The 16,568-nt window shown below is 41.4% G+C and overlaps 1 protein-coding gene across 1 annotated transcript in view; it reads right to left on the bottom strand.

Moving 5' to 3' along the window:
• The window catches only part of COL19A1 (collagen type XIX alpha 1 chain), a 198,039-nt gene extending 191,127 nt beyond the window's left edge, over positions 1–6,912 (bottom strand). The window contains exon 1 of the mRNA XM_086743558.1: positions 6,214–6,912. Coding sequence (XP_086599684.1) covers positions 6,214–6,912 — 699 coding nt within the window. The remainder of the gene's footprint in view (positions 1–6,213) is intronic.
• Positions 6,913–16,568: the final 9,656 nt, after the last annotated feature.

Here is a 16,568-nt window from a genome sequence, read left to right as displayed (position 1 = left end):
TACACAAATACATTCAGGAAAGAAAAAGAACAAGACAAACCCTTACCGCTAATTCATGCATGGAAACCATGCACCTACTTGCTCTGTTAAAATACATTACTATAAATCTAATGAAGCAGTAGAAAGAATGAGCTTACATTTATACACTAGATTGCTCTACACATTATAACAATGGGTCTGTCTGGATCGAAGTCAACAATTCATACTAAAATAGTGATGTCAAAGCTGAAGTTAACATACCTATGAATTAACAAGATCACCTATCCATAGAACAAACTACGGACCTTAATCTTTAGAACTCAATAAGCTCTACATAGGAGTTTCTTAATTAAAAAAATCAATCTATTTATTTTTGCAGATCAAGGAGGTATATCAAAGATCACTGATCTTCTGTCTCTCTAATGAGATGCTAGTAAGAACTTTTTTTTTGTTGTTTTTTTTTTTAATGGCATTATGGAAAAAAAATAAAGTCTTTGCATCTAGAGTTGTCTGCTTCAACATGCAATGGCATGTTCTGAATTCTTGGAATGATCAGAGCACCTGTTAAAGCACACTGCAGCTTCCATCTAGGCCCCGTGCCCAGTTTTCCTTTCCGTGCAAATGAGGACAGAGGAGACTCTGGTGCATGCTTCAGTCTCAGTCTTACAGACATCTCTCGTGTGCACTTCCTGACTGGGAACTGTAGCTTCCAATAAGCACTCTTGGCTCCACTAGCTCAAGTGTAACTTGTAATGGCTAGATTAACTTTACAAGTACCTACCTGCTACTTAAAACTTTATGTTCAGGTTAAGTTTTCAGCTGCCATCTAACACTACTGAGGTGCACATCAGAAGGGCACCAAAGTTTCCATCAGTAAGCATGACTGGCCAAATTAACGTGGCCAAACAGCAATGCCCCCCACACGACACATGCCCACATCCTATGTCGGACTTCAGCTTCAGGCAGAAATCCGTATTAGCTATGATCTGTCACACAATCTTACTGGATTGGGCTTCATAAATATATAGGCATAGGGAATCTCTTACAGTGCTGTAAGTGTCAGCACTGACATCCAATGAGTTCACCTCAAAGCTATTCGTACTGAAGATAAGCAGACCCAGCTGGCCTGCTTTCTAACAGGGTCAAGAATTCAGATTTCCTACACACCTCTAGCCTCAGGTGCAGAGGTATCAGAAAATCAAGTGTGATTTTTTTTCTCCCCTTTTTTTACTCTGTAAGCCACATCACATTACATTATAATATATATGTTAATTAAGACAAGGGTGGGAAAAGGAATGAAGGAGACCGAATCTACAACTTTGTTGATACGGGAAAGAAGTCAACTCCAAGTCTGGTAACTAGATGGTTATGTAAATAACATAACAGCTTTGGCAGGAAGGATTAAGAAATCCATACAAACACACTTGAAGCATTAAGATGCTTACACTAGACTCTGGAGAAATGGATTCTCCCATGAGAAAGAGTAGGTAGTGAAAAACAGGACTTCATATCCCAGGTGAAAATCTTGGCTGCAGGATTTGATGCTTTTCTCTTTCTCTACCTTTCATTAAAAAAAAAAAAAGAAAAAAAAAGAAAAAAAAAAAGATGGACTCATCTAGTTTACAGGCTTCACACTGCGAGAATGCATGTAACTGAGAATGTTCCCCTTTGCAGTCTGGGGTCCCTATTATGGACTACTTCCTAGTTGAAGTGGCTTTCCAGAGGGTGCAGGCTACCATGAACCACATTCTTACAGATACCCAAATCTCCTTATTCATCACCCAAGAAGACTTAGCATTTAACAAGTTAAGGAATCCAAACATTGCAATGCTAGCAATAGTTTGTGGATCCAATCTTAAACATTCAGAATTAAATATTAAGAATATGAATACATTCTATATGAGAGTTACTGTAGAGCCATTATCTTGATTTTGAGAAGTATCTAGCCGTACTAAAACACAAAAACCAAAAAGCTGAACTGATTTACATACTTGAAACCACTCACTGTATTTGGGTTAAAGTGCCTATCTAAAATTATGATCTAGAGCCAATACTTTTCACAACATATTCCACGTCAAAAGGCAATGGAAATTCACCATGCCTGACAGTCCCAGGACTTTGTTTATACGACATTTTTCACGGGTTAGCAAGTGACTTAGAAAACCAGTAACTGTAAAAGAAGGCTGAAAAGCAGGAATGATCTGGGAATGAGACAAAGTATTAATATTCCTAATATGAAACACTCAGGAATGATCAAATTAAAACTTCCTGTGTCACTACAGAAAGAGCGCATGTCCATGCTCCAAAACCAAATGTTCTCAAAAAAAAAAAAAAAAAAAGTTGACATCATGAAGAAAATATTCTTGAAGTCAGATCAAAATAATGATTGTAGAGAACTGAACCCACTCAGTCAGATTTGCTATATTCTGTCGTTAGAAGTGAGTGCTTCCTTCTGATGAACACAAAGCACATCAAAACTTGTGGACAAGTAAGAACCAAAAGAAATCCTTGATGTGAATCTAAGGGTTACTGGCACACGTTCAGAGCCTGAGGAGGACTGCTGCAAGAAGATCTAGCATACTCTGTCACTCTCTGACATTTTTTTTCCAATACTGGTATTTGTTTATTACAATATTGACCCAATTAATAAGTCCCGAAGTATATTCAAAATGGCAGCTCAGAGAGCTCTCCCAACACATGCACACAAGTTCATCTTTTCTCTTGCACAAGAGACTTCTTTCCCCTAACACACTTCTTCCCCTTGTCTGCCCTTCAAATTAACTTCAATTTACACTTTTCCCTGCATTTGAAGGTCATTCCTTTAGCCTCAAGTAGATCAAGTGAGAAATTTCAGGATATAAATGCAATAATTCAAGATCTTATCTAAATGAGCTTTGATGTAAAAGCTTTCATATTAATACAGTGAGAAATAAATGCTATGCATATGTTGTTGAAGGAAAAAAACCAAAAGGATTGCCTAGGCAGATCCTGAAGGACAGAGGATGATCAAAGAGAACTGGTACATGGGAGAGAACAAAGGTCCAAGAAGGAGCCAGTTAGTGAAAGAAAGAAGCAGGGGGGCGGGGGGGAAAGAGGAGGTTAGATATTTCTGTCTTCTTGAAGTGAGCACATTTCCAATTTTTAATGGATTTCTCTGCATACAAATTATCAAACTAGAACACGACAACTTTGCAACACAGAGTACTCGGTTCAGTTGAACAGGGCAGATGAACAGGCACAACACCTCTACCCCTTACCGCTGCACTGTCACAGAGTACATTCTTTCTCCACTCCTGCTTTCTGGTCTATAACTTGTATTTCTTTTTTGGACGGTAACCATTCCTTCAGTCTCTACAGGAGTCTCTTTCCTGTTGTCAACTTGAAGCTTCACTCTGAGCCTATTCCCTGCTGTCGGCAGAGCTGCTCAACCTGGCAGCTATCTGCTTGTTATTCCTCACCATCTGCCTGTGTCACCTCAAATTGCAGAAGCCTCTCTCAATTGCACAGCATCACTAATTCTCCAGAGAGGTACAATCTCTCCTCTTCTTCCCAGCAGTACAATTTGACCCATATTTGGTTCATTTGTGGGAATCAGGTTAAGGTTTGTGTGCAGCCACAAACTTCTAACAGAACATAACGTACAGTTAAGATACACTGAACTACCAGTGGACAGTGTATCTGTCACATCTTCTATGACTGGTCCACCTTTTACTAAGGCATCTTTTAATTGGGGGGCTGGGGGTGGGGCGGGGGCGAGATGGGGGGTAGAAAGGAAAAAAAAGACAATAACAAAACAATGCTTCCTGGTATTTTGTTTTACTATTTTTCAAGTTTATGTTTATTCATTTATATTATATGGGAACTTTGTGCACTCACACACTTTCAGCCCTTTTGAAACTTCCCTTCTGCAATTCACCACTTAGGAACAATAGAGAAGACAACCTATTTTGCTTCTTTCAAACAGCTGAAAAGAATGATCGCACAGCTATGATGTAGGCTCACTCTCTCAGTGGTCAAGAATAAATAATCAGTGGAGTACTTAGCTTTGCTGCCCTAAAAATATAAGGAAAAAAAGTCTTTAACTCAATTTCAGACTCTTCACAACTCGTTATTCTTACCTCAGACCCCATACATTACACTTATTCCTTATTAAACATTAATATTCATTATTTCCAGGAATAGTAAAGAGATTATTATGCTAGTCATTGACTTTTTAAATTTATTGGGCCTGAGGTTCACATGTATTATGGAAAGTCAAAGTTGTATATTTATAGCTTCTACTACCTTTCATCAGGTTTCTGGAAAAACAGCATTACTAAAAATAAGTTTTATTTTCTAAAAAAATAATGAACAAGAACTATTTTTATTTCTATTTAAATAGCAACAAGCATGTTCTCATTGTTAATAATTTTAGGAAAATTCTAGAAAGTTGAGGTATGCGCAATTCTAGAAAACTGACAATTTCTTTTTCTACAGGCACGCATGATCTGTCTTTAAGACAGAATTTACCAATCTCTGGAGAGTCAATGTAGGGTTTAAGTGAGACAGCTAGATAACACATGGACAGTAAGAGAAAGAAGAAAACAGAGAAGTATAAGAAAATTTGCAGAAGATGGTTAACAGCTTTTAAGTTAAACACCATGTTTTTTTCCCCCCTATCTCCTTAGGCACAAGGTTTTGTCTAACTCTACATGTGTGAAACGTATGACCTGATCTGGGGATTACGTTTAGGTGAGGCTAACATGAGCATTTGATTGTTTAGGTTAATGTGATCACTGAGAAAGCTACATGATTTTGTTCACTGAAGTCTTGCAAGCTCTGATTTAGAATCTTGCTTTGTACGATAAGTTGGAAAACGAAAACTCCTAGGAACTACCACTGCTCCCAAACATGCATCTTCTAAGCACAGGAAAAAAAAAGGCTGCTTTGGAACTGCTTCAAACTTGTATAATTTTATCTGCTCATACTTCTTATTTTCCATGTACTGTCATTATTTCTTCAAATCTGTTTAGTACTGAGATTTATGCCTCTGGTCTGTGATGAGTAAGGAAAATAGAAGTACCTGTCTGCTCACTGACAGCCACAGAAGTAGAAACAGGAAGGAGGAGGAAGACTGCCATACAAAGCCAAACTATGCAGGATCCAGCGTACTTCATCTCCCCCTGGACACATGTGAACAATCAGCTACAAATCTGAAACAGAAAATAATCATATTCAGAACAATCTCTTTTTATTCTTTTCCGTTCACCCCATCTGAAAACTACAAAGAAGAATTTCTAAACTGTAAAGAGATGAGGAAATCACTAGTCACACACAAAGTGTATCATTTATCTGACATAAGGAGCTACCGAAAGAGACTTACGCAAATTTAGAAATAAACTCCTAAATAGACTCCTTTAGTTCTTTATTAAACTCAGAAGTAACACCTTAAAAATATTAATTCAGAGATGCTAGTTGTAGAGGCACTAAATTTTAATTTCATTAGCAATGACCAATTTATTTTTTACCCAGCTTTCCAATCTTAAACATTTTAGCTAAACTTCTTGGTGTCGCAACACTGCCAGTGACCGCTGAAGTAGTCTTCAAGTCAAACAAGGACAACATACAGTTGCTTCAGTTTACGTGCAAAAAAACCGAAAATGTGATATTCGTCTGCCTTGCAAATACACAGACGCCTAGAGCAGCCTGCATTGAGTTTACAGTTTACATCTCACAAAAATACAGTCTAGCTTCACCACATATATTTTGTCCACATCCGCTCTTCTTCTGACTGTAACCTATACAAAAACGTGAATTTAACGAAACACAGAAAATGACAAATATTTTCCTAATCACATTTTCTGCAAGAAAAACAAACCACACACCTAAGATGCGATTTTTGTAATTATTTTGCAAGGCACCTTATTCATCACCATCAGAGCTATTCTGTCAGTCACACGCACTGACAGCAACTACACCGTCATTAACTTTTGCAGCCTCCCCAACAGCAGCGAAGTGACTGCACGTTCTAGTAACGCCACCGCTTAATTTCCTGCACCTGCTTTACGAGCAGGCACCCGTGATTCGTCCCAGCTGCCGCGCAGGGGGTCTCCTTTTCCCAAGGGCTCTTGTCACTGGAACCCACCCCCCTCCCAACTCCGCTGCCACCGCACCGCCGGGCTCGGGTCCTCTCCTGCCGCTTGCCTGCGGGGGAGGCTCTGCACCCTCAGCAGCTCAGACTGTAACGCCCGGTACCGGCAGTTTAAAGCCTCTTGGGTCCAGTTGGGCTGGCTGGAGGGAGGGTCCGTAACGCCGGGCGGGGGAGCTGGCTTTAAGGCGAGCGGGGAGCGCCCCCGCCCCGCTGCCCGAGCCCTGGTCTGCCCTCCCAGACCCCCACCCGCCGCTCTTCGCCCCGGGCCCAGCCCACCCCGTCTCTCCGGAACCTGCCTGCGGCGCCGGGCAGCCGCTGGCCGCCGGCAAGTCGAGCGAGGGGGCCGGCGCCCGCCGACGCTTCCTCCGCAGCCCCGGGGCGGAGCGGGGCCGGGCCGGGCCGGGCGCCCACCGCGAGGGCGGGAGCCCCCTGCCGCCGCGGGCCGCAGGGGCCGGGCCGGGCCGAGTCGCCGGCCCCGGGCGGCACCTGCACGGAGCAAGCAGGTGAGGGAGGGGGCCAGCGGGGACCGGGGGCTGCTCGCCCGCAGCCGGGCCGGGCGCCGGGGACGTGGGGCTGCGGCTCGACAGCCCCCGGGATCGCCCCAGGAGCTGCTGAGCCCCGCGGGTCCCCCCGCCTCCCTGTCCCGGGGAGCAGGCGGCTGCCCGCTTCCCACCCGTGCCGCGGCTCACCAGTGGGCTTCGACGGGATGTCGGCCGCTCGAATCGCACGCCGGTTAGAACGATACACGCTAACGGACAGCTCTTTAAATGTACATAGATGCAATTAATAAGCATGCTCGGCATTGTGGCAATTTGCGACGGTTTAATCGGGTTTGTAAATTACTGCAAATTTACTGGGACCGCTTTCATTAGCGTATCTTGGCATATACCTCTAGTCACCCACAAACATGTACAAAGTATTTACACAATCAGGAGCAGAATCCTAGAGCACAGGCTGATTACAGTACATTAAAAGCTTACTGTGTACATTATGTTGATATAGAACACAGTACTGACAAAATCAGTAATAAACTTAGCTGGCAATTCTGAAAAAACCCACAACACAGGAATAATGCAATGTGTGTGCACGTGTGAGACGTTTAGACAACTGACTACAAATAATGAGATGCTTACCTTTAATTTTTATTTCTGTATGTTCCCCAGAAGCACTGGAAATGCCTGTACAGAGCTGCTGTAGCGCCGAGGAGTTGCTGGAGTGAGTCTCCAAAGAGTGGTAGAGGGGGATGCAGCTCTGTCCTTATTAGTCTCACACAGTGTGACCCTCCCACTCAGTGAGCACAGAATATTCTGCATGAGAGGACAAACAGCCACCCAGACACAGATTTTACATAATCATACTTGTACATCCTAAGTCCAGTAACAATGTAAAAAATGTTTTTTCCTTCCTCTGCTCCCCCCCAAAAAAACAGTTCCATAAATTAAACTGCCAGGGTATGAACACATGAATGAAAGAGTATCTAGTTTCTAGTTGTAAAGAACAGATTATGTACATTAGCACACTGACAGAAACTGGCTTTTATCACTTAAGTGTAAGCACATGTCATTAATTTTATATACTTTATCACAAATTTAAAAATCAGCCACCCAAGTAAGCAAGAGAGTGTGCACCTATTTATGGCACTGATGGTGCAAAGCACAGCAGTTTACTGACATTTGTTTTGCCTTTTAAAATTTATCATTTACAAATGGGAACACTCTTGCCCTGTAATATCATCTGTCTGTGATGAAATGCTAAGATTGAGTACTGCCACTGTCTCTCATCTGAATGTGTGAAACTGCACTTTTCTCAGATTCCCCAAGAGTGCTTGTGGCAGTTTTCTGTATCACATTTTAAAGATGTAAACCAGGCAGAAGGACAGAGAAAAGTAAAATGACTAGAAATAGATACACAGAAGACAGAGAAAGTAGGGCTTTAATTGAACATATCTCATTTATATATATTCAAGACATTTCATCTTTTTCTAGTAGAATCATTCTGACAGGGGAAGAAAAGGAAAGTGGTGACTATTACATGACAATTTATTAGCTCAACATCAATTTAGCCCAACTGGTCTTCAGGTGAGAAAATGTATAGGGTTAGCTTTTTGTTTCTGCACTCCTCCCAACAGATTTTGAAAAGTGTTACCTCATTTCAATCAAGATAACTAGCCAAGATAACCCCAAATACATGGAAAGGCATTATTTTCTTTCTGGTTTAAATTTCAAAACAGTTGTTGTTCTTCCCAACTTAGAATCATGAGAGAAAGATGAAATTGCAGCTTACATACATGTCTGCTGTTTTATTCCACAACTTGGCCACAGACTTGTGGTGTAACTTTAGGCAAGTCACACTTCTTGCTTGCTCATTCTGTAAATTATAGAAAGTAAAGCTGCCTTACCTCACAGGGCGAGGCGCAAGAGCCCGATCCTACGGCTGAGAAATCATCGGAGCACTCCCTTCCCCTTCAGACTGTTCATTTGATAAAGGCTTCAGTGTTGAGCTCTAATTCAGTGTTTCAAAGTTGTGAGATCCTCAGTTGAAAGACTCTTTGTAAAAGCTCTGCTCGTAGTGAAAGGCATCATCATTTTTTTTATTTGAAAAGAAGTACATTTCTCATTGCTCTTTCCAGCTACAAAATTCTTAAAATCTTTTTGTTTGACTTCATTTTACATGCCCTAAATATCTGGATTCACATACACATGTACTGCATATGTGAATATACACAGTCTTACTCATTTCAATGAATAGAAGTTCTGAACTAGCTAAACATTTTAATTGCATAACACCTTGCACATACAATCAGTTCATCAGTTAAAGAAATATTTCTGTCCCTCAAAGTTTCAGTATTGCTTAGAAGTCCAGCTCCAAACTTGATCTTAATTTCCTGTGAAGCAATAATGAAACATAACCCCTAAACCAAAGATATTGTTCCACTTACTGAGATAATCGACACCTTAAACAGAAAATTTAAAATACCTTATTTGGACCATGTTAACTTCAAAACACTCCACATCTATATGAAAGCAGTAAATAGAAGAATTATAAACTACTACAACCTTCCCTGGCTAAGACATATGCTTCCTGTGCTCTGGCCCAGATCTTCAACTAAGCAGGATTATGCCAGTTCACATAAATCAAAGGAACTACACAGATTTATACTAGTGGGGGACCTCGACATGTATTTATGGACAACACTGTTCACGTTAATTAATATAGTCTTGAATATCTAGTGACACAAAAATTTGGAATAAGAAAAACCTTACTGTTTACAAACATCTGTCATGAGCCAAAAAACCAGCTTCTCTCTCTGCCTCCTGCAATATAAGGAGCAAAGCCACAACTGGCAAAACATCTCTGCTACCACAAACAGCTTAGAAATCCCAACCACCTGCACTCTTGTTCACCTGCAGTTACTGGTGCACTCCAGAGAAAACATTGTCTATACATCATCTCATCTCCTTTGTATCCAGGAGGTACTGGAAAGACTGATGATGTAAACTGAAGCACCCGCAGCAAGTGAATGATATCGTGTGTTGTCTTTGCCGTAACGCTAGAGATGACATAGTTTTCCAGGTATCTCAGAGTTTAGCTAAAACACTTGCACACAGAAGGATTAGGCCCGGATTCAGGCAAGAGCCAAGGCAAATACACCAAGAAGCAGAAAAGAGAGAAATTTAAGTTTGAAACCACACTTAGCACAGACCTGCAGAGCGTGTTCCATCTCCTGTGAACTGCTCACTGAACAGCTTTTACTACAACTGCAGTTGCAGGCAAGATGCAGGGAAAAAAAAAGTGAGAGAAGCAGGGGGCAAAGGGACAGACTTATTTTTTTTGCAGCAAATGTTTCTTTATTGCTGACACTAATTTTCAACCTTTGTTTCTTTTTCGGCACGATTAGATATCCAAACCAGCCAAGTAGCATAATTCACTCCTGTCTGTGTGGTGCTAACAGATTTGTCTCCATCTCATTAGACCCACATTTTTAACTTGTGTTGCTTATGACAACGCATATGCAGGAATGAAGCTGTAAACTTTCACAAAACTCTTTAAAAGCAGCATTCTACTTAAAAACAATTCTTTAAAAGGAGATTAATTTGAAACGCCCCTTACCATGCTATTTCTCACTGCATGTAGAGCTCAGTATTTCTGTTCTGTTGTATAAGCCCTTATGTGGGATTGTTCCTTGTCAGATGATCCTTTCTGCCCTCTGCAAGATTTGCCGGTCACGACAACTGCATTCCACTGAAGCAATTAAAATATAAATGCTTTTAAATACATTAGACTGAACTATAATGACCTTAGACAAAACAGGTGGAATCCTAGCCTTGGAGAAGTTAATGGAAATGTTAACATTGATGTAAATGGGGCAAAAATGTCACTCAAGTGAGGGAACTTTGGCAAAAATTACATCAAAAAGGAATTATTTATATGCATGTGCACACACACTAAGCACTCCTAAGCAGCAAAGCTAATGGAAAAGCTAGATGTCACCTCCGTAGGAGAGGAAAAGAAGAAAAAAACACAACTCCTATTTCTTTTTCTGAATACTTAGGAAGCACTCAGATTTTCAGTAAAGGGGCCAAAATAACTGTCAAAAAGATGCATAAAGAATACTTACCGCTATGCTTTTGTGGTATTAGCTGTCTTGGTTCATTGTACCATTCATAGTGTTTAGTGCTATCTGGTCCTAATATCTTTCATATTTTTAATAATGACATTTTAATCCAAAATATACACATTTCAATGTAAATAAATAAATGTCTTGATATATTGTCTATATTTACCAGTTGCAAATAAGTCAACAGCTGTATAATATGATTTGTAAAGTATTTGTTACCATTCCTGAAAAAAATATTTCTGTGTATATACTACTCTTTAAAGTGTTAGCACAAAAATTCAGTTAAGTTATTCAAACCTGAAATAGTGCTGGATTTGTAGAATTCAGTCAAACATCAGTCCAGTCCAGGCTTAGGCAAACAATGCTAAGATTAATAGTGTCAAGATGTGCATGTCCATAATCTATTAAAAGGCATGCTTTATTTTGTCTTCCTATGGATACATAAATGCGTGTATATAACCGTACTGCCATACTACAAACAGCTTGCTACATGTTCTGTTGTTTCATGAACCACACAAAGAAATACACAATGAAGAAAAAATTCTGAACATTTACCATTGATTTTCTTTCTCTTCTTTCTTTCAGATGGAATCCATCCCACCTGTAATGCAGGAAACACATGTATTTTGTTGATTTTTTATAGTACAAGAAAAAAAGTATGTGGTCATCAGGGATGAGAAAAGCTGAAAGGTGGTTTTCCAAATGAAGTCAAAGCACATAATCTGGCTTGTTTTAGAGTGATGTACCCATACGTCTTTAGAAGTCATTGCGTATGATGAAAAGCTGAAAGCCAGGTTTTAGGCAGTTGTGCTGGGAATTACAGGTGTTTGCCCAGTACTTCTGTATGAATATCCTAAATCCTACATGCAGTCTGAAAACATCTATAAAGCAGTGAAATATGTTAATGTAAAATTTATATAATGCAAGTATTAGAAAAAGGAAGGTGTCGTGGTTTAGCCCCACTTGCGACCAAGCTACACAGTCTCTCACTCACTCCTCCCCACCTTCCAAGGGAATAGAAGAGAGATAATATAACAGAAAGGCTCGAGGTTTGAGGTAAGGACAAGGAGAATTCCTTAAAGTTACCGTCATGGGTAAAACAGACTTGACTTGGGGAATACTATTTATTTATTATTATTAATAAAACCAAAGCAGGATAATGAGGAAGAAAACAAAAACAACTTCCCCTCACCTCCCCCTCTTCCTGGGCTTAACTTCATGTCAATTATCTCTACCTCTTTCCCCTCCCTGAGCAGCGCAGGGGGGAAGAGGGAATGGTCAGTTCATCTCACGTTGCTTTACGCTGCTCCTTCCTCCTCGGGGGAAGAACTCCTCACATTCCTCCCCTGCTCCAGCGTCAAGTCCCTCCCACAGGCTACAGTCCTTCATGAACTCCTCTGGTGTGGGTCTTTTTTTTCCACGGGGTGCAGCCCCTCCAGAACAGTCTGCCCAGCCATTCAAGGGCCACAGCCTTATTTGGGCATCTGCCTGCCCCGGGATAGGGTCCTCCATGGGCTCCAGGTGAATCTCTGCCCCTCCGTGGACCTCCATGGGCTGCAGGGGGACAGCCTGCTCCACCATGGTCTTCACCACAGGCTGCAGGGGAATCTCTGCCAGGAGCAGCATTACTTCTCCCCCTCCTTCTTCACTGACCTTGGCATCTGCAGCCGTTCCTCTCACCAGAAATTCTTCACAATCAGGCTCAGGCAGGCGCCTCTCAGGTTCTCTTCACTTCTCTCAGCTGGGCCAGGCCAAGTTGGGCCCAGACGGCCGCCCGGCGGGAGGCCGGAGGGTGAGGCCTGCAAGGCCCACGCCTTGCCCTCTCTGCCTCCACTTCTGCTTTTTCAAATCTTTGTGTTTTTTTCTTTTTTTTTTTTTTTCTTATTTTTCACCTTCTTAGATACATTATCACAGAGGCGTTATCAGGGAACATTCCGTCACCAATCAGCTTGGCCCTGGCCAGTAGTGGGTCCCCCCTAGGCCTGGCTGAGTCCACTGGACAAAGGGGAAACTTCTAGCAGCTTCTTACAGAAGCTGCCACCATAGCCCCCACCACTAAACAAAACCAACACAGAAGGCGAAGAGCAAAGGAAAGGTATGAGCAAAGTTTAAGATCCTACAAGTAGACTAGCGTGTATAAACCCTTCAGGCTTAAAGGGCAACTTTATTTTTTTATCAAAGGGCTGAATATTCTATAGTCGTGTTTTCAAACTTCAGGAAGACAAAGCATAGATAGTTCAAGAAGTGTCAGTTAAAATTCTATTTTAAATTGTAACAAATATGTCTAAGAATTTACAAGTCTCAGTATTAGCCAGTGTCTCCTACTGTTGTGTCCTTTCTATCCAGCTAACTTGCCCAAATTTTATTTAAAAAGAGAATACAACAAATACTGCAATGACAAATAAACCGCTTTTAGGGACAGTTATGAATAGTTTCAAATTTTCAGAAAGTAACTTCTATAAATTTGCCTGTGCAAACTAACTGATATATGTGACCATCAGTTTTATCAACATAGTCGCTACAATTATATTAACACATCCAGGATTCTGAGTTAATGCAGTGCTGTTTACCATTATGTTATTTTAATGCTCAATTTCAATACTGTCAAGCAACATAAAAATGAAATAATAAAATGACAAGTCTTTCATTCATATTTATTGCTGAATAAACAGGCACAATAATCTGGGAAGTCAAATTAAGTGCATAGTTAATCTGTATCTCTACATCCACATACTTTATTTGCCTTTCATCTAGGAGTAAATATTCTCAGGATTTAACCAATGTTACTTTTAAGTCAGTAATTTTACAGATTTATGTAAGCTTGATGTTTGCCTAGATCTAGTAATGATCTTAGATGTAAAAGCACTCTGAATTCAATAGCATATAAAGGCTGAAACTAGAAGTCAGACAGAAGTACATGCAAAAAAAAAAATCTAGCTGTTACATGCCATCTAAACCAGCCTACTGACCTATACATGCTGCAACTCAACATCTTATGTCACCCTGTGTGTATACGTATTTTTTGGGAGCCAAGGAATTTGTGCACTAATAGAAAACGACAGTTGAAAGGAAGAATCTATCAGACTGTGTTTGCATAACTATCTGTATCTTTATGCACTGCAATTCAAATAAATTTTACTGTTTACTAGGAATGCAAAATCAAACACTAGCTCCTAGAAAGGCCAGCATTTAAATAAATGGAAAGTTCTTAAAACAAATGTAGCTGTGTAGTGTATCAAGCGTAACATTTTCGTCAATCTCTAAACTGTACTTTTGGCATGTCAAATGTGGTTTGGACACGATGGATGAATTTAATTTTGGAGCAAAGCCAAGCAATTTAGCATGAACGTGCCATTTTGATGAAGCTTGGAGTAGCTAGGAACTGCTCTGTTTCGTTGCTTTCTTGATAAGTGGAATCCAGATATATCCTGTTGGTTATTTTAACTTAATCTTGCCAATTAGTCATTGACTAATTGTGCTGGAACCAATTATTAGTGCTGGAACCAACTACATTCTAACAACTTGAAGTGGCATGTTGCGACTCTTTAGTGAGGCTATATTTTCATGTGCAAAATTACTCAAATACATGTAGAGTTCATGTCTAAATCAGCAGATATAATCTATACTTATGAGAGCAGTAGTATGTGACACAGATGCATAGTAAAGAATGTACTAAATAATAAAACTTATGGTAGAAAGATGACCTTAGGCCAAGAATACAAGTTTTACTGAAGGTAACTAAATTGCTGAGATGTTATCAGGCTGCATTTCGAGAATAATACAAACTTAGGTCCTGCTTGTGCGTGAGGGCAAAGACATTTTTCATAAAAATACAAGATTTTGTGTAATAAAATTGTGTTCATCCAAATCTTTTCAGTGTGAATAATTGTAGCTTGACGTGCCTTCAAAACTATTTGGGAAGAAGTCACTTTGGTTCTTTGGTTGATGTATTAAAACTACACGGCTAGATTCTTAAAAAAAAAAAAGTCTAAGAACTCACAGACTGTTTTAGGACCAACTTGCCTAGACATTCAGCAACATTGAGCTTGTCTCTTCTATTGCAGTATTGTTCAACTTTGCAGAAATTAGAATAGAGGTTATTTCTTTAATATTTAATACTTCGTTGATCTTCAGGGAACTTTAAAATTTACCTCAACAGAAGATTTGACTCCTGAAGAATAAAAATAGAAAAAAGGCTGAAACTGAATAAACTAAGCCTGTTGAAAGGAGAAAGTAAGACTACTCTAACCATAGAATGGCTGTGAGTAGAAGAATACATAACAGAAAACAAAAGCTTGCATCAGGCATTCATTTGTCTTCACACAGGGTTTATCTTCCCCACAGAAGTATTTCTTGCACTCAGGACCTAGGTTTGAATGCCAAATTAGACTAGCCTAGTTCCAAATGATGAAGCTGGCAAGCCTTCTTCAGAGTCCTCCCTAGTACTGAGCTTTACTACATAAATCAGTGGTGTGTCTGAGTCTACCCGACGGCTGCCAGTGGTAGAGCATGGTAAACTGCTGGGGGAAAGTTTCCAGGCACACTTCTGCAGTTGTGGAGGACAAAGTGTCGTAGTTCAGCCCTGATCAGGACCAGACTATGCAGTCTCTCTCTCACTCCCCACACCCTCCGAGAGAATAGGAGGAGATGATATAAAGAAAACGGCTCGAGGTTTGAGGTAAGGACAGGGAGAAATCCTTAAAGTTATGGTTATGGGCAAAACAGACTCGACTTGGGGAAAACACTCATTTATTCCTAAAACTAGCAGGATAATGAGACAGGGAACAAGATAACCTCCCCCCACCCCTCCCTCTTCCCGGGCTTAACATTATCTCTACTACCTCCCCTTCCGAGCGGCATGGGGAGGGGAAAAAGGGAATGGGGGTCACGATCAGTTCATCACGCGTTGTTTTATGCTGCTGTATCATCGTCGGGGGAAGAACTCCTCGCATTCCTCCTCTGCTCCAGCGTGGGGTCCCTCCCACGGGCCACAGTCCTTTGTGAAACTGCTCCGGCGTGGGTCATCTCTTCCACGGGGTGCAGTCCCTCTGGAACAGCTGTCCCAGCGGGCCCTCCACGGGCCACAGCCTCCTTCAGGCCTCCACCTGCTCTGGCGTGGGGTCCTCCACGGGCTGCAGGTGGATCTCTGCCCCTCCATGGACCTCCATGGGCTGCAGGGGGACAATCCGCTCCACCATGGTCTTCACCACAAGTTGCAGAGGAATCTTGGCCAGGAGCTGCATTACTCCTCCCCCTCCTTCTTCACTGACCTTGGCATCTGCAGCCGTTCCTCACAAAAGGCTGGCAGACGCCTCTCAGGATCCTTTTTACATCTTATTCACTTCAACTTCTTATCTCCTCTCCACTTCTTGCAGCCAGGCTGGGCCAAGTTGGGCCCAGTCAGCTGCCCGGCGGGAGGCCAGAAGATGAGGACTACAAGGCCCACAAGGCTCGTGCCTCCCCCTCTCTGCCCCCACTCAGCTGCTTCACATCTTCCCTCTTTTTTTTTTTTCTGTTTTCCCCTTCTTAAATACGTTATCGCAGAGGCGTTATCATGGGACATTCTGCTACCAATTGGCTCAGCCTTGGCCAGCAGCGGGTCCGCCCTAGGCCCGGCCAAGTCCACTGAACAAAGGGGAGCGACTTCTAGCAGTTTCCTACAGAAGCTACCACCTTAGGCCCCCCCTCACTAACAAAACCAGAACACAAAGGAATACACTTTCTCACTTGATTTGGCATGTTTCTGCAGTGTGAAGACCACAGAGTTAATAAACCAAAAGCAATTTAAATGTGAGTATAAATCCAGCTTGAAGCAGTATCAGTTTAGGCCAACCATGGAAC

Source organism: Chlamydotis macqueenii, chromosome 3 (assembly GCF_036417535.1).
Source record: "Chlamydotis macqueenii isolate bChlMac1 chromosome 3, bChlMac1.mat, whole genome shotgun sequence".
NCBI lineage: Eukaryota > Metazoa > Chordata > Aves > Otidiformes > Otididae > Chlamydotis > Chlamydotis macqueenii.
Note: the sequence above shows the minus strand (reverse complement) of the source record. Positions and strands in the feature narration are given on the sequence as shown.